Genomic DNA, 19809 nt, shown 5'->3' on the forward strand with positions numbered 1-19809 from the left:
CAGAAAGCTCATATTCATGTGCTCCCTTTAGCGTTTGATCGAACCTTACAAAATGCTGCTTACAGCAACAAAACCATCATGTTCTAGCCAATATCAGTAAAGTTTCATTTGTACATTTTAAGCAAAAGAAGTTAATTTGTTCTTGTACAGACCAAAAAGACCCTGTGACAGTAATAAACAACTATTTCTCATTCCTTTCATGTTGCCACAGCCACCATCAATGAAGCATGGGTACCTTATTGATGTAACAAGGAAATATAATTCACTAGGTCTGCCCATACTATGCATGACTTTCTCTGATGTCTCTTTTGTGTTTTCCTCTGTCATTTGCATATGACATTATGGATTTAATTGGAAATTAACTTGAATCTGGGCTCAGATAGACCTTTGCTTGATTTGGATGAGAATCCATCTCATATCAAAAAAGCATTGTGCAAAAAAGACTGAAGTTTTTCGTTGTCATAGGTGCTAGGCACTGTGAGTGACTCCTTAAAATACTGAATCTCCACCTTCCCGGACTGTTTGGCGAGCGCAATGCCAGAAAATGTGTTCTGTTTGGCTGGCTCACCAAACACTGCCATGGCTGTCACCCTGTGAAAAATAGTTAGGAAATAGAGGATTGTAAAAACTGTTAAGTGCCTGAGGTACATGCTCTACCACTGTAATTACACCTCTGATAGATTATCTTACTGTATAAGAACTGATTTTTTTTTTCTATCATACTAAAAAGATCTAATATTTGATGTCCTAGCTTTTTACCGGTCATTGTGTATATTCTCAGTGACAACTGGCACATAATCCTTCACAGTCAGGTCCCAGATATGAAGATCAGAGCCAGCATCCAGAGCAGAGAACACAGATGGCCGTGTCTGAGACCACTGCACTGACAGAATGGAAGTGCCACTGGAACATGCAGACCATTCCATCAACGGATCTTCTCTCAGGACAGAGTGCAATCTGACTGTTCCATCACTGCAGCCAACCTGAAGAAAGATATTAAAGGGGTGAATATAATGTTCCCATTCTAAATTTCAGCTAGAACCTGTAAAAACTGGGAGTAAAAGAACACTTTCATCACTAATAACAGATAACTATGACCAAAGATTACATAATTACACATACAGTAAAAAGCAATAGAAGCTGGTCCTACCAAGAACAAGGAATCCCAGGAAGGACTGAAGTCAAGTGCTGAGACTTCCACTGGTCTACAGCTATCAAACTGTGATCTGTAGAACTTTGGAAGAACTTTTAGGCTGTGCCTTGTACCATGTCTAACCAGACCCTTCAATAATAATATAAATAAAGAAACATTTTAAGACCAAGATAAAAGACTTGGAAACACCACCAATCCAATTATCCATTATCTTCAACAATTTCATGCAACACCCACCATGTTAGTACCAATGAAGTAATGGTTTGAGTCAGACGGGAGAAACTTTAACTGAAGGCTCACATGAGTTCCAAATCCCATTATAACATCTTGAGGTGATTTCTCAGTGGTCTGTAGAGAGGAGCTATGGAGTAGTTTAACTTTACCACCGGGCCTAAGACCTACCAAGGCAGATGCAGCTTTATTAAAATGAAAGACATCTAATAGATGTGCATTTCAGCAAGGATGATTTCAACTCAATTCATATGTAAAGCGTTTTTACACATTGTTCATAGCAGCTTTAAAGAAAATAGAAAAATAATTTTAAACTTAGGCTTACCAAGGTCTGTTTGAGAACCAGAATCATTTCCTTTGGGCAGCTCAACCACAACCTGTCAGAGACAACATATACAGTTTCATCTAATTAATCTCTTGTTGCAAAAACACAGTGCTAACTGAAAGAGGGTTTCTGTGAAATAAAGTTACTGGTGACATGCAGACATACCCAGAGAGTTAACACTCCATTTTCATCCAGAGATCCTAACTGGAATGACAGTCCCAGAGACTCTAGGATTTTGCACAAGGGAACAAGGAATTTCTTTTGGTGGTTTTCAAAATACACACTACTGTTCAAACTATTGTTGGGTAGTTATTACAAATTTTAATTCTCTTATATGCAACAGGGTTGCATTTATTTTACAATGTTTTAAAATGTAATTTATTCCTGTGATGGCAGTGTTGACATTTCATTCCTCATTGTTACAGGATCCTTTTCTCAGCTGATCAGGTCGTTGCTGGTGTCGCTGGTGGTTTCCAAACTCTTGATTTCTCCATGTCCTTTGTTTTTGCTAGAGCTCTAACTGACTTCCTATTTTCTTTTAGCATCCAAATTGCTTGCTTTTCGCTCAAAGTCAGCTCTCACCTTCATCCTGGTTTGTGTGTGTCATCATCGAATGCAAGATTCAGAACACAGAAGTAAATGGTAAAGGTAAATGGTAATTTAATTGTAATGTAATAAATGTAATTGTAATTTAATTGTAATGGTAATGGCAATTGTAATGGTAATTACCATTACAATTGCCATTACAATTACATTTAAATTACAATTACCATTACTATTACAATTACCATTATAATTACATTTAAATTACCATTACAATTACCATGACAATTACCAATTACATTACAATTACCATTACAATTGCCATTACAATTACATTTACAATTACATTTCAATTACAATTACCATTACATTTAAATTACAATTACCATTACAATTACAATTTAAATTACAATTAAATTACAATTACATTTAAATTACAATTACCATTACATTTAAATTACAATTACCATTACAATTACCAATTACATTACAATTACAATTTAAATTACAATTACATTTAAATTACAATTACAATTTAAATTACAATTACCATTATAATTACATTTAAATTACCATTACAATTACAATTACCATTACATTTAAATTACAATTACCATTACAATTACCAATTACATTACAATTACAATTTAAATTACAATTACCAGTACAATTACATTTAAATTACAAATACCATTACAATTTAAATTACAATTACCATTACAATTACATTTACAATTACAATTGCCATTACAATTGCATTTCAATTACAATTACCATTACAATTTAAATTACAATTACATTTAAATTACCATTACAATTACAATTACATTTAAATTACAATTAGCATTACAATTCAATTTAAACTACAAATACCATTACAATTACAATTCAATTTAAATTACTATTACAATTTAAATTACAATCACAATTACATTACAATTACAATTAAATTACCATTTACCTTTACCATTTACCATTAACATTTAAATTACAATTGCCATTACCATTAAATTACAATTACAATTACACTTATTACATTACAATTCAATTACAATACCATTACAATTACAATTACATTTAAATTACAATTACCATTACAATTTCATTGTACAATTTGACTGTTTGAAAAGACAGACTATTGCCTCGTTCAGACTGTCAGCCCAAATCCGATTTTGTTTATATCCGATCTAGAAGAAAATGGTGTCCAAGTCCAGACAAAGATCCATAGTGAGAGTGGAGGTCCTGGGTGTTTCTAATATAGTGAAGAACACCCCTCTACCAACAATACACGTGTGAGAAGGAGATAAAACACAGTCTAAATGTAATAGTCTTTTAATAAAAATATCCATTAATAATTATAGCATGACAGTAGACTTGATAGTGAAGAAATGATAGGGATCATAAATAAAAGACATATACTCCTGTACAAACTCTACTCAGTGTAAATATTCATCTGTACATATTGTAAAATAATACAAAATGGATATAATGTCTTTATATTCCTGAGGAACAGAAAGCTCATATTCATGTGCTCCCTTTAGCGTTTGATCGAACCTTACAAAATGCTGCTTACAGCAACAAAACCATCATGTTCTAGCCAATATCAGTAAAGTTTCATTTGTACATTTTAAGCAAGAGAAGTTAATTTGTTCTTGTACAGACCAAAAAGACCCTGTGACAGTAATAAACAACTATTTCTCATTCCTTTCATGTTGCCACAGCCACCATCAATGAAGCACTGGGTACCTTATTGATGTAACAAGGAAATATAATTAACTAGGTCTGCCCATACTATGCATGACTTTCTCTAATGTCTCTTTTGTGTTTTCCTCTGTCATTTGCATATGACATTATGGATTTATATGGAAATTAACTTGAATCTGGGCTCAGATAGACCTTTGCTTGATTTGGATGAGAATCCATCTCATATCAAAAAAGCATTGTGCAAAAAAGACTGAAGTTTTTCGTTGTCATAGGTGCTAGGCAGTTTAACTTTACCACCGGGCCTAAGACCTACCAAGGCAGATGCAGCATTATTAAAATGAAAGACATCTAATAGATGTGCATTTCAGCAAGGATGATTTCAACTCAATTCATATGTAAAGCGTTTTTACACATTGTTCATAGCAGCTTTAAAGAAAATAGAAAAATAATTTTAAACTTAGGCTTACCAAGGTCTGTTTGAGAACCAGAATCATTTCCTTTGGGCAGCTCAACCACAACCTGTCAGAGACAACATATACAGTTTCATCTAATTAATCTCTTGTTGCAAAAACACAGTGCTAACTGAAAGAGGGTTTCTGTGAAATAAAGTTACTGGTGACATGCAGACATACCCAGAGAGTTAACACTCCATTTTCATCCAGAGATCCTAACTGGAATGACAGTCCCAGAGACTCTAGGATTTTGCACAAGGGAACAAGGAATTTCTTTTGGTGGTTTTCAAAATACACACTACTGTTCAAACTATTGTTGGGTAGTTATTACAAATTTTAATTCTCTTATATGCAACAGGGTTGCATTTATTTTACAATGTTTTAAAATGTAATTTATTCCTGTGATGGCAGTGTTGACATTTCATTCCTCATTGTCACAGGATCCTTTTCTCAGCTGATCAGGTCGTTGCTGGTGTCGCTGGTGGTTTCCAAACTCTTGATTTCTCCATGTCCTTTGTTTTTGCTAGAGCTCTAACTGACTTCCTATTTTCTTTTAGCATCCAAATTGCTTGCTTTTCGCTCAAAGTCAGCTCTCACCTTCATCCTGGTTTGTGTGTGTCATCATCGAATGCAAGATTCAGAACACAGAAGTAAATGGTAAAGGTAAATGGTAATTTAATTGTAATGTAATAAATGTAATTGTAATTTAATTGTAATGGTAATGGCAATTGTAATGGTAATTACCATTACAATTGCCATTACAATTACATTTAAATTACAATTACCATTACTATTACAATTACCATTATAATTACATTTAAATTACCATTACAATTACCATGACAATTACCAATTACATTACAATTACCATTACAATTGCCATTACAATTACATTTACAATTACATTTCAATTACAATTACCATTACATTTAAATTACAATTACCATTACAATTACAATTTAAATTACAATTACCATTATAATTACAATTACCATTACATTTAAATTACAATTACCATTACAATTACAATTTAAATTACAATTAAATTACAATTACATTTAAATTACAATTACAATTAAATTACAATCACCATTACATTTAAATTACAATTACCATTACAATTACCAATTACATTACAATTACAATTTAAATTACAATTACATTTAAATTACAATTACCATTATAATTACATTTAACACTAGAAGTCCCAGAGAGCAGCCATTTGGCTTTTCTACCTATAAAACCCGCAGGACAGCCGATGGGCTGGAAGGCTTTAGGCTAATATCCTTAATTGGCTGTGAACAGTTGCTTTTGTTATGTAAACAATGTGGGGCCATGCTGAGCCACTTCAAGGAAACTGGTGTTTCACTTTGCCATCTTAGGGAGAAATCAACACACATGTTTTTTTTTTCCTTTGTTGCTGAGATTTATTGATAAAAACAGTACAAAATAAAATAAAAAAGAAACCAACCATTTGTACACATTTACAAATGATATTAAAAAGTGAGTGAGTACACGCCGCACTTTGTGGTGTTGTAAAGGGTGACAGTGTTTGGCTTCCTTTTGGTGGTATTATCAGTCTGAATCACGCTGTGCATGCTGCTAAGAATGTAGACGGTCTTCTTCCGTTTGGGCGCATACGCCGTCAGCGTAGCAGCAGTGGTTGAAAACACCTAATAAATAAGATAAATTGTTATTTTCATAGCACTTTTACACACAATGACACACTTGGCGGTGTTGATTCTAAAAATTAGAAACACATAAACATAGAACCACAAAAGACCTGCAACATACCTGAGTGGTGAATTCATTGCGATCTGTGTGTCTAGCGGATTGAGGGATTTCCCGGCGAATCTTGTTGACTGTGCCGAGGATGGTGGTTTTCCGGCTAAGGAGTTTATGCGCAAGTGACAGCGATGTGAGACATGGTCAATCAAGTTCTCTGCTTTTAGCAGCCCTCCCTGCCCCCTTATCTTGAATTGTGTAATATAACACACACACGCGTATATGTAGCTATATATGTACATGTATGTGCATATATTCCCATTCATATTTATATTTTTTAGCACACCAGGGTGACTAAGAGTATGATATTGTCCAGCCATGACTTCCTGTTCCACAGGATTATAAATATGAGGAACACAAAGGCCAAATTCCCTTAATCATCCATCACAAGGAGTAAAACCTAAGAATATAATTCTGATGTGCAGAATAAGAAATTAGTTAAAGCATTGAAAAATTCTTTCCAATCAACTAAAGATGTTAAAAATCTGCCTGGAAGAGGACACAGCTGTAAAATTGTAAAGATTAGTTGAGTCTTTGGGTCAGAAACCTAAAAACAACATTTAAACATCCCCTACATCACCTACATGTTCGGGAGGGTTTCAAGGAAAATTCTCCTCACCAAAAACAAACTCCAACAAATTCAGTTGTCAGACACGATTGGAACTTCAAATGGCACTGGCTTCTATGGTCAGAAGAAACTGAAAAAAGAGCTTTTTGGCAGCAAACCCACCAGATGAGTTTAGTACAAACCGGGATTAAAATATTACCACGGTTAAATATACAGGTGCATCTCAATAAATTAGAATGTTGTGAAAAAGTTCATTTTTTCTTGTAAGTTATTTCAAAAAGTTAAACTTTCATATGTTTTAGATTCATTGCATGTAAAGTAAAACATTTCAAAAGTTTTTTTTTTGTTTTTTGTTTGATTATAGCTTACAGCTGATGAAAGTCAAAAATCAGTATCTCAAAATATTAGAATATTTACATTTGAATTTCAAATAATGACCATCCCTACAGTATAAATTCTGGGTATCTCTTCGCTGAAACAACAATAATGGAGAAGACTGCTGACTTGGCTATGCCAATGTGAGACATGGTCAATGAAGTTCTCTGCTTTTAGCAGCCCTCCCCCCCCCACACATACAAACAAGCCACCAGCAACCATTCACACACACACCCCCAACCCCCCTGCAGATTGCTCAGGTAATGACCACATTTACACATGAATTGATGCTAATGATAGCCAAAAGACTAGCCAGTTAGCATCCACTTGGCTAAAGGAGGGGTAAAAAACTCTGGGATTTCTAGTGTTAAATTACCATTACAATTACAATTACCATTACATTTAAATTACAATTACCATTACAATTACCAATTACATTACAATTAAAATTACAATTACCAGTACAATTACATTTAAATTACAAATACCATTACAATTTAAATTACAATTACCATTACAATTACAATTACATTTACAATTACAATTGCCATTACAATTGCATTTCAATTACAATTACCATTACAATTTAAATTACAATTACATTTAAATTACCATTACAATTACAATTACATTTAAATTACAATTAGCATTACAATTCAATTTAAACTACAAATACCATTACAATTACAATTCAATTTAAATTACTATTACAATTTAAATTACAATCACAATTACATTACAATTACAATTAAATTACCATTTACCTTTACCATTTACCATTAACATTTAAATTACAATTGCCATTAAATTACAATTACAATTACACTTATTACATTACAATTCAATTACAATACCATTACAATTACAATTACATTTAAATTACAATTACCATTACAATTTCATTGTACAATTTGACTGTTTGAAAAGACAGACTATTGCCTCGTTCAGACTGTCAGCCCAAATCCGATTTTGTTTATATCCGATCTAGAAGAAAATGGTGTCCAAGTCCAGACAAAGATCCATAGTGAGAGTGGAGGTCCTGGGTGTTTCTAATATAGTGAAGAACACCCCTCTACCAACAATACACGTGTGAGAAGGAGATAAAACACAGTCTAAATGTAATAGTCTTTTAATAAAAATATCCATTAATAATTATAGCATGACAGTAGACTTGATAGTGAAGAAATGATAGGGATCATAAATAAAAGACATATACTCCTGTACAAACTCTACTCAGTGTAAATATTCATCTGTACATATTGTAAAATAATACAAAATGGATATAATGTCTTTATATTCCTGAGGAACAGAAAGCTCATATTCATGTGCTCCCTTTAGCGTTTGATCGAACCTTACAAAATGCTGCTTACAGCAACAAAACCATCATGTTCTAGCCAATATCAGTAAAGTTTCATTTGTACATTTTAAGCAAGAGAAGTTAATTTGTTCTTGTACAGACCAAAAAGACCCTGTGACAGTAATAAACAACTATTTATCATTCCTTTCATGTTGCCACAGCCACCATCAATGAAGCACTGGGTACCTTATTGATGTAACAAGGAAATATAATTAACTAGGTCTGCCCATACTATGCATGACTTTCTCTAATGTCTCTTTTGTGTTTTCCTCTGTCATTTGCATATGACATTATGGATTTAATTGGAAATTAACTTGAATCTGGGCTCAGATAGACCTTTGCTTGATTTGGATGAGAATCCATCTCATATCAAAAAAGCATTGTGCAAAAAAGACTGAAGTTTTTCGTTGTCATAGGTGCTAGGCACTGTGAGTGACTCCTTAAAATACTGAATCTCCACCTTCCCGGACTGTTTGGCGAGCGCAATGCCAGAAAATGTGTTCTGTTTGGCTGGCTCACCAAACACTGCCATGGCTGTCACCCTGTGAAAAATAGTTAGGAAATAGAGGATTGTAAAAACTGTTAAGTGCCTGAGGTACATGCTCTACCACTGTAATTACACCTCTGATAGATTATCTTACTGTATAAGAACTGATTTTTTTTTTCTATCATACTAAAAAGATCTAATATTTGATGTCCTAGCTTTTTACCGGTCATTGTGTATATTCTCAGTGACAACTGGCACATAATCCTTCACAGTCAGGTCCCAGATATGAAGATCAGAGCCAGCATCCAGAACAGAGAACACAGATGGCCGTGTCTGAGACCACTGCACTGACAGAATGGAAGTGCCACTGGAACATGCAGACCATTCCATCAACGGATCTTCTCTCAGGACAGAGTGCAATCTGACTGTTCCATCACTGCAGCCAACATGAAGAAAGATATTAAAGGGGTGAATATAATGTTCCCATTCTAAATTTCAGCTAGAACCAGTAAAAACTGGGAGTAAAAGAACACTTTCATCACTAGTAACAGATAACTATGAACAAAGATTACATAATTACACATACAGTAAAAAGCAATAGAAGCTGGTCCTACCAAGAACAAGGAATCCCAGGAAGGACTGAAGTCAAGTGCTGAGACTTCCACTGGTCTACAGCTATCAAACTGTGATCTGTAGAACTTTGGAAGAACTTTTAGGCTGTGCCTTGTACCATGTCTAACCAGACCCTTCAATAATAATATAAATAAAGAAACATTTTAAGACCAAGATAAAAGACTTGGAAACACCACCAATCCAATTATCCATTATCTTCAACAATTTCATGCAACACCCACCATGTTAGTACCAATGAAGTAATGGTTTGAGTCAGACGGGAGAAACTTTAACTGAAGGCTCACATGAGTTCCAAATCCCATTATAACATCTTGAGGTGATTTCTCAGTGGTCTGTAGAGAGGAGCTATGGAGTAGTTTAACTTTACCACCGGGCCTAAGACCTACCAAGGCAGATGCAGCATTATTAAAATGAAAGACATCTAATAGATGTGCATTTCAGCAAGGATGATTTCAACTCAATTCATATGTAAAGCGTTTTTACACATTGTTCATAGCAGCTTTAAAGAAAATAGAAAAATAATTTTAAACTTAGGCTTACCAAGGTCTGTTTGAGAACCAGAATCATTTCCTTTGGGCAGCTCAACCACAACCTGTCAGAGACAACATATACAGTTTCATCTAATTAATCTCTTGTTGCAAAAACACAGTGCTAACTGAAAGAGGGTTTCTGTGAAATAAAGTTACTGGTGACATGCAGACATACCCAGAGAGTTAACACTCCATTTTCATCCAGAGATCCTAACTGGAATGACAGTCCCAGAGACTCTAGGATTTTGCACAAGGGAACAAGGAATTTCTTTTGGTGGTTTTCAAAATACACACTACTGTTCAAACTATTGTTGGGTAGTTATTACAAATTTTAATTCTCTTATATGCAACAGGGTTGCATTTATTTTACAATGTTTTAAAATGTAATTTATTCCTGTGATGGCAGTGTTGACAATTCATTCCTCATTGTCACAGGATCCTTTTCTCAGCTGATCAGGTCGTTGCTGGTGTCGCTGGTGGTTTCCAAACTCTTGATTTCTCCATGTCCTTTGTTTTTGCTAGAGCTCTAACTGACTTCCTATTTTCTTTTAGCATCCAAATTGCTTGCTTTTCGCTCAAAGTCAGCTCTCACCTTCATCCTGGTTTGTGTGTGTCATCATCGAATGCAAGATTCAGAACACAGAAGTAAATGGTAAAGGTAAATGGTAATTTAATTGTAATGTAATAAATGTAATTGTAATGGCAATTGTAATGGTAATGGCAATTGTAATGGTAATTACCATTACAATTGCCATTACAATTACATTTAAATTACAATTACCATTACTGTTACAATTACCATTATAATTACATTTAAATTACCATTACAATTACCATGACAATTACCAATTACATTACAATTACCATTACAATTGCCATTACAATTACATTTACAATTACATTTCAATTACAATTACCATTACAATTACAATTACCATTATAATTTCATTTAAATTACCATTACAATTAAATTACATTTAAATTACAATTACAATTACATTTAAATTACAATTACCAATTGCATTACAATTACAATTTAAATTACAATTACCATTACAATTACATTTAAATTACAATTACCATTATAATTATATTTTAAATTACCATTACAATTACCATTACAATTACAATTACATTACAATTACAATTTAAATTACAATTACCATTACAATTACATTTAAATTACAATTACCATTACAATTGCATTTCAATTACAATTACCATTATAATTACATTTAAATTACCATTACAATTACAATTGCATTTCAATTACAATTACATTACAATTTAAATTACAATTAAATTACATTTAAATTACAATTACCATTACATTTAAATTACAATTAGCATTACAATTCAATTTAAACTACAATTACCATTACAATTACAATTCAATTTAAATTACAATCACAATTACATTACAATTAAATTACCATTAAATTACCATTTACCTTTACCATTAACATTTAAATTACAATTGCCATTACCATTAAATTACAATTACATTTATTACATTACATTACAATTCAATTACAATACCATTACAATTACAATTACCATTACATTTAAATTACAATTACCATTACAATTTCATTTAAATTAAAATTACCATTACAATTACCAATTACATTACCATTACAATTAAATTACAATTCAATTTAAATTACTATTACAATTACAATTTACATTTTAAATTACAATTACAATTAAATTACAATCACGAAATGTAAATGATAGGCTTTGTACAACTTTTGATCAAATTAATGAAGATTTTTATTCTTGCTGAATAAATCTTTCAAAAAAAATTTTTGGTGACCCCAACTTTTGAACTGTAGTGTTTTTATTTATTGAAACAATTTATTTCAAACACATTACCATCCATGCCTGCAGTTAGTGTGCTCTTTGAACTTGTATCAGCAGTTGCCAGTACAGGTTCAATGGACACCACGGGAGAGAGGTGACCCACCTCTCCTGAAAAGTGAAGCCAAAACTTTTCGATTGGCCCCTCTGCATGTAAACAAACTTAAATTACACTTCAAATAAATTTTTCCCAAAGATGGTTTCAATCATTTTAGGTAGTTCTTATCACACTCATGTATCCATCCCTCAATCACCGCTATATATCAGTAAATATAATTTAGGAAATATTACCATGCAGAAAGGGGAGTTTGGTATTGAGTTGAATGCAGCCATCACTAAACGATAGCGCATTTGTTTGAGAGCGAAGTCTTCTGATTGAATTACTCTCTGCCATATTCTCCTCTATCAGAACAGCCATCACCTGACATACAAAGAAATACTTATAATAAATAGTACTTTTAAAGAAACTAGTACTTCACCAGATGGTTTGTGGACAACTTGATTTAATATGCATATATTGTTTGCTTATTTTTTAGATTTTTGCACTTTGGTTGAGATTAATTGTAATGTTTTAGTTTTAATATGCTAAAATAAAATAGACCTATTAACAATATTCTTTACCTGTGCAGCAGAGCGTATAAAAGTAGCCAGACGATGGGAATCAGCAGTTATTCTTGAAGTGGATTTATCTGTAGTGTCTTGAGACGCCTTAGACCCTGGTTACAGTTCAGAGAATGAAACAGAACACAATACACTGTATTTGTTATTTTTATATTTCCATTTGGTATTCATTACTAATGATAGAGTCAGTGCTGAACACAATACCTCCACATGCTGCATTTGCTTCTGGTGGGTGTTGTGTCCATTTGTCTGTCAAATCTACTTCTTCTGTTTGTATATCTCGATCAGTGTTGTCTTCATTGCACTGCACATAAGCCTGGAGACAGTAATCTCATGAGATTGTATGAAAGCCATTTTGATCACGACAAACGGAAAACACACAAATCTAGTTGACAGAGAAGATGTGTAAAAGTGAATTTTAGTAGATATATGCCGATATTGTTCACGATATGGCCAAATACTTAAAAATATCACCATTGCCGTTTGTACCTACAACGTCCTAGATTTCTAACCTGTTTTGTATTGGCTGTTCCAAAATTCTTGATGTACATGTCATACTCATTGACAGGAGGCAGGTCAAGCAGAGGGAAGGTGATGGAGAAGTCTAAATTAATCAGACGCAGAAGTTCTTCACTGCGCTTCCTTCAAATCAAATAAATTACATTTTCATTAATTAATTAGACAACAAATGCAATTTATTTTTTATTTTAAAAAGTATATTTACTTCTAAAAAGATCATAATGAAGATAGAGAACTTGCTTCTGTTTCTTTGCCACTTTCTGGGTGACCTCTCGCTGCTTTGCTGATACAAAATCAATAATTTTGCCATGTGTTCGACTTCTGTCAGCGTGCTTTTCTGTGAAAACAAAACAAAAGCACAAAATTTGCTTTTCCTTTTTACATCAAAGTCCCTTTAAAGTCCCCATGATATCAAGATTACATTTTTTTGGCTTTTGGTATGAATATGTTAGGCTTAAGATTATCTATAAGGTAGTGTGCTCCAAAACAATGACAAAATTTGCTTAAGATATAAGCATTCAAAACAGTCTCTCATTTCCGCCAATATGGATCACCGATTGTCATGACATCACACTGCATTTCAGCTTCTCATCAATCAGCTTCTTCCAATCAAATGCTCTCTAGAACCCGAAGCGTCCCACCCCCTGCACTCTAAATAGACGCTGAAGCTGCGGCTCAAATCGGTCACTTGTTCACAGGATTTGTATTTTCTGTACGGTAAATGGCACGTAGTGCACTATACGGGGGATAGGGAACAATTCAGACAGTGTAAATATGCTTTCCGTTGGGAAGTCTGGTTTCGCGCTGTGTCATGCTAACTGCTGCACCTTGCACGCAGTCTGCTCTGGCCCACAGACACGATACATAGAGTGGATAATATGACGAGTGGATAACAGCTCTGGTCCAAACTGTAACCGTTATATAAACAAAATGCAATTGGCCATTTTAAAAAAGGGGACGGGACTGCTTGATATTTCCCTCCCTGAATTCCTGTTTCAGTTGAAATGACATCAACACACAGAACAACGTTGCGTGTTTCAAAGCACTTCAGTGGACCTTTAAGGCAAGTCATGTCACTCGGTGCGGCGGCCATTTTTGAAGTGCAGCTCCTATCTCTTTGAATGGGGAAACATCAAATTCTCCAAAATTCACCAAGCTTATGATTAAATTTCATATTTGAAATCACCAATGAAATCTGACAACTTTCTCATAAAAGTTGTTTATTTTGCTCAAATAGTGTTAAAAGAGCTTATTATTCAGGCTAGACCACCCAGTGCACATGCGCAGTCTCAGAATGCTGACTGTTTCTATAGCAACCGGGACTTCTAATGGCAGCTGAAGTGACGCACTGACTTTACCGATTAGGGATTGGCTCTTTTGCTTAGAAGGCAGGGCTTCGTTCAATAGAGAGGCCATATTAAGAGCTGCATTTTTCCCCATTCAAAACTATACGAGCGACATGTCTTGGGTATTCTATAGTCGTTGTTCATATCCACCAGTAGAATGTGCAAATTAACAAACTTTTGTTTAACTACCTCTCTGGGTGACAGCTGACTCTGTGGTTGTAGGCTTTGATCTTACAGAGTAGATTCTCTCATTTTCCTCATCAATGGCTCTTTGGATGGCTTCAATCTCTTCTCTTCTCTTAGTACTCAACTCCCTCTTGTCTTCTCTCACTTTTTTGTCATGTGCCTCGTTCTCCTCCTCCTCATTATCATCCTCCTCTTCACCAACATCCTCAAAGTCTTCTTCATAATCCTAAAAGCATCACCAACAGAACAGCATAATATGGAATAAGAAAGAAGGGATGACAATTTTGATGAAGTTTGTAGGTTATATTCAGCTTCAAGATTCACATCAGATATTAGGGAAATATAAACCCTATATAAATATACAAAGATATAATAATTATATTAGTATATTCTATATATTCTCTGTACTATATGTACTCTGTACTAAGTCATGTATGTAGTAGAAGAACTAAACTGCTTCACACCTCAAAATCCTCCTCATAATCTTTATGATAATCTTTGCTTGATTGTTTGTCCTCTTCAGTTTCTTCATTCTTCACCTTGAAACACAAAGCCACTGTAGGATATCAGAGACTGAATCAGACAATTTTAAGATGCATCAGAACACTGAAACCTGAGGAGCTGGAATGCAGAGAGGCCTTAAGGAACAGGACGTCATAAATCTAGTTTGGAGCAAGCAAATCCCAACTAGCAAGCCTCTGTCACCAAACAACTTGCAACACTGAGGAAAAAGAAACACTTATTGATAATTCCCATTCAAGAAGGAGACTGTCAAATTTGTTGCAAGTAATCAAGACTGATGTTCACATGTAAACCTGTGATAGAAAATCATTAGCTACAGACTCTTTCGGGCGTGTCTCCACATAGAAGACAGTCCAACCAACATTCCTTCGTCTAAAGAACATGCCTTCGTTCTCCATAGAACTAAACAAAGACTTTCTTTTTCATATGCACATAAAATCATCCTAAAAGGACATTTTTATGCAGAACCTCATATTATGTTGTAAACCACATATCATGTTTTAATCAAATAATATGTATGTCTTTTCAATAAGTATTGAATAGCTCGAGCCTTAAAGGGAAATATTGCATATTTAGTATGTATGAGCTTGAAAATTCATGCTGTGAATGTTTCTTCCAATCAATTCTTTGTCAAATGCATCATAGTCTTATTATGAAATCATGTTCAAAAAGGTATACTTTGCCAAAGCCTGTAAAGTTTGGACCTCTGACTGAACAGATAACAAGTTGATTTATGATTTGGTGGAGAAACAGACCAACACCCCAAGCAAGGACAGTATCTAATTGGTCAAGACATCCAGAGGGGATGTGTCCAGAAGCGAGTTTAAGACTGTTGTCCCTCCTTCTTTCTTCCTCTCTGACTCTCGTACCCTTGTCCCTCTCACCGCGTGCGTGCTGCCCTTTGAGCATGCTCTGGCCTCATGTGCCATAATGAGAAGGAAAACAACTTAGTCTCGTTACATCATTTTATTTTTATTATTTTACTTTAGTTTCTTTTCTTTCCGTGGAGTTTCGTGTGTTAATGTAAGTTTGATACAAAGTCCAGCTTCGACTGCACTACTTCAAACGTCCAGCAAGCCAACGCCCAAAGACGTCACTTCAAAGACTGAACTTCCAGCCAATCAGACACTTCGGGGAACCCCCTGTCTGCAACAAGGACACAAAGGAAACCCCTAACAAGGCAAAGCACGCAAGCTACACCTCCAAATGCTAACTGAATCAGGTGCAGTTAATATAATTTTAGCCTCATTGAGAAACTCAAAGCGAGGGTTAAATAAGTGATTGATGGTTGTTCAGGTCTATGCAATAGAACATATTGCTGTGAACTTGGGATTTCACACTTCCATTCTCTTAAACTCATCCTTTCCTCACTTTCTCTATTTCTGCAACGTGTGAATGCTTGTGTTCATGTGTTAGATTAGTTTATGTCTTAGGTTTATATAAATAAAATCTAATTTATATTGAAAAGAGAAGTATCTTGTGTTTTCTGCTCACAAGTTAATGCCTTAATCTGTCGATTTCGTTACTGTGCTATTTAATAGTGTTTTCACTATATTTTGGATTTTAATATCCAGTACAGAGTTTGTCATACGGCTCGTTCAGTGAATCGCCGTAACACTGATTCTGTTCAAATCCCTATAAAATCATAAATGATTCCCTTTGAGCTAAATTAAACTATTTCTTTAAATTACGTATTAATATTATATGTAATAACCTTACACCACAATATGCGTTTAGTCTTTTACTCATAATTTACAGTAGGGCTAGAAAGCAGAAACAGCTTAAAAAGTAAAATGAACACATGCAATGAAACAATTTTAAATATTAGCTTCTGAGAGAAATGAGTGCTGAGACCCCAAATTGCATTTGTATAGGATCTGTCATTGAGGTTGATAGGCTGTTCTTGCTTTTTGTGTGTTTATTTTTAACATGCATACTATACCTGCAGAACTCTATGTTCATATGTTGTAAGGTACAATACTTTGTATTGGTTCAAGTTTGTATTATACGTGATAATTTGCTTTATATTTCAAAACTCATTTACTTTTTCAGCACATTTACTTAAACGCTCTGATACGAATCTGTGCTTATAGCTCTGTTCAGTCAGAGAAGAAACAAATAGAGAATAATTTGATTTGGTCTTAAAATTTGCCAGTACTATGCAAGTATGATCGAGTCAGGTTTTGTTTACAGGCTATTTGGATGTCAATTTAATGCAAATGCAGTACACTAGTAATAGCCAAATGAGGTAGAAAAAAAAAAATATTATTGTGTTAAATCTATGTTATGAACAATAGAGGATTTTCATGTAGGATTTGTCTTATCTTAAATCTTAACTTATACGATTTTCACACATGAAGGGACGTTTTTCTTTTATACATCACATGCCTCTGTGATGTTTTGATAAAAAAAAAAAAAAAAAAAAAAAAAAAATCAAAAAATGTTTCCATATAAGATCAATAGCATGCATTAGACAGGTTGCATTTTCATTTCGTACTGACTTTAACTTATTGTAACTGATCTTTAAACAGAAATCTTACAGGGATCTCTGGATCACTCATTTCAGCTTGAATAGACCTCCATGTTAACTGAGGTATCTTGGTAGGGTCCTGCATACCCACACAAATATAAAACATATGAAGTGGAGATTTATAACCTCACAAACCTAAAAAAGCAAATGGATGTCAAGAATCTCATACATTTATTTGATGATGTTTATACCTCTTTGTCTCTATCCTTTCATTCAGGTCATGGCCTGATGAATCTTTATGTTTCCGCTCTCTGTCACTCCTCTTGGAGTCTGAAGCCTCCTTGTGCCTTTTTTCACGCCATCTATCTCTCTCTTCCCTCTCCCCGTCTTTGATGCCATGGAAATAATCCTTTGACTCTTGCCACTCCTGGTGACGCTGTTCCACTTCTCGAGAGTGACTTGTGTTTACCACCTATTGAAAGCAACAACTTTAGCAAAAAACAGTTCAAGTTATCAGAGCCAATGTAGCTCATTCAAGTCGAATAGCCAGAATGTTTAAACATTTCTCCACAATATCAGTACAGTCAGAATTACATTATTATATTATGTTTAATATCTTGCTTATGAATAGCAACAATCTTATGGCTCACATGACTTTCTTTATCCCTTCTCTTCTCTCTGTCTTCTCTATCTCTTCTGTGTTCTGAAACAAAAGAGATCATATTAGTTTTTTGATTTTCTAAAAAAAAAATCAAATATACATGAACTTAAAAAACTTTTCTCTAGGCACAAATGGTAATAATCATACCTTTTTCTTTGTGTCCAGAGTGTTCTTTATCACTACGTCTCTCTCTCCTTTCTCCATCCCTCTGTTTTTCCTCATATTCATGTCGATTCTGTTCACTTTCTCTTGCTCTGTGTTTTTCTTTCCTCTCTCTATCTCGTTCTTTGTCTCTCTCCCTTTCTTCTTTTTCTCCTTCTCTTCTTCCCTCTTTCCTTCTATCTGTTTCACTTTTTCGCTCCCCGTCTCTCTCTTTGTCTCTTTCCCTTTCTTCTTTTCCTCCTTCTGTTCTCTCTTCTTTTCTTCTATCTGTTTCCCTTTTTCGCTCCCCGTCTCTCTTTTTGTCTCTTTCCCTTTCTTCTTTTCCTCCTTCTGTTCTCTCTTCTTTTCTATCTGTTTCCCTTTTTCGGTCCCTGTCAGCTCTCCATCTATCTCTATCTTTTTCCCTGTTTGCACCTCTGTCCCCCTGATTGTACTCATCAATGTCCCTGTCTTTATATCGGTCCTTTTCTCTATCCCTCCGCCTTTCACTGTTTTCCTTCTCACCTCGATTATGTCTTTTTTCTTCTTCATCTCCATCTCTGTTCTCTCGCTCTCTCTTTATATCTATCCTCCCTAATGTCTTCCTTCTTGATATCCTGGTTTCTATCCCTGTCTGGGTCTCTGTGTTTACTCGTCTCTCGTGTGCTTTCTCTCTCTCTCTCTCAGTTTTTCTTTCTCTCTCCTTGCATCTCGATCAGGGTCTCGGTGTCTGCGATCCAGAGATTCTCCATCCCTGTATTTTCCGTGCTCCTCTTCTCGTTTGGATATTCTTTTGCTCTCCTCATTGTGTGCCTGACAAAGCAATGACATTTTATGTGTTGTGCTTCTAAACCTTGTCTTTTTCTTTCACACAAACGAACTGCAGATTACCTGAATGTGCACTTTTAAGTCATCAGACCTCCAAGTATCTTCTTTTGTTATTTTCTTATGAGAGGACGGGGAAAATTAACAGCAAATGTGTTACAACTGGACAGAATGAAGCTCATGACTCGATTACCTAACATAACTAAATACTGCTTGCTTACAAGTTGATTCTTTACATACCAAGTGTTCATATAATGAAGTGACAGTTTGCTGAACTAACTAAAGTATGTAACTTAAGCAGTTTTATTTGGTTATTAAGCAGTTTTTATTATCGATGAGTGGCTAATCGTGCTGCTTAGCTGTAACATTTTCAGGGGAAAAAACTATCGCTACAAAACAGCTGCTCCATACGGAATAAGCTTTGCTTTACCTTCACAGGGTACATCACTTCAATGGTCTTCTTCTCAATACTCCTTTTCAATTCAGCAATCACAAGTTTATGTTGACAGCTTTCA

At 34.4% G+C, this 19809-nt stretch overlaps 1 protein-coding gene across 1 annotated transcript; it reads right to left on the reverse strand.

The window, feature by feature from the left end:
- Window positions 1–891: 891 nt before the first annotated feature.
- LOC306870122 (uncharacterized protein) lies at window positions 892–19027 on the reverse strand (the record flags this gene model as incomplete). Its single annotated transcript, XM_079417197.1, has 23 exons — window positions 892–972; window positions 1151–1282; window positions 1391–1551; window positions 1710–1761; window positions 1875–1936; window positions 4424–4475; window positions 8921–9035; window positions 9204–9322; window positions 9595–9726; window positions 9835–9995; window positions 10154–10205; window positions 10319–10411; window positions 12014–12150; window positions 12295–12424; window positions 12625–12719; window positions 12829–12940; window positions 13137–13266; window positions 13384–13480; window positions 14679–14901; window positions 15140–15214; window positions 17738–17806; window positions 17897–18139; window positions 18476–19027. The coding sequence occupies 23 exons, from the start codon at window positions 19025–19027 to the stop codon at window positions 970–972; spliced, it is 2997 nt and encodes a 998-aa protein (XP_079273323.1). The 3' UTR covers window positions 892–969.
- Window positions 19028–19809: the final 782 nt, after the last annotated feature.

Source organism: Barbus barbus (genome assembly GCF_936440315.1).
Source record: "Barbus barbus genome assembly, chromosome: 1".
Taxonomy (NCBI): domain Eukaryota; kingdom Metazoa; phylum Chordata; class Actinopteri; order Cypriniformes; family Cyprinidae; genus Barbus; species Barbus barbus.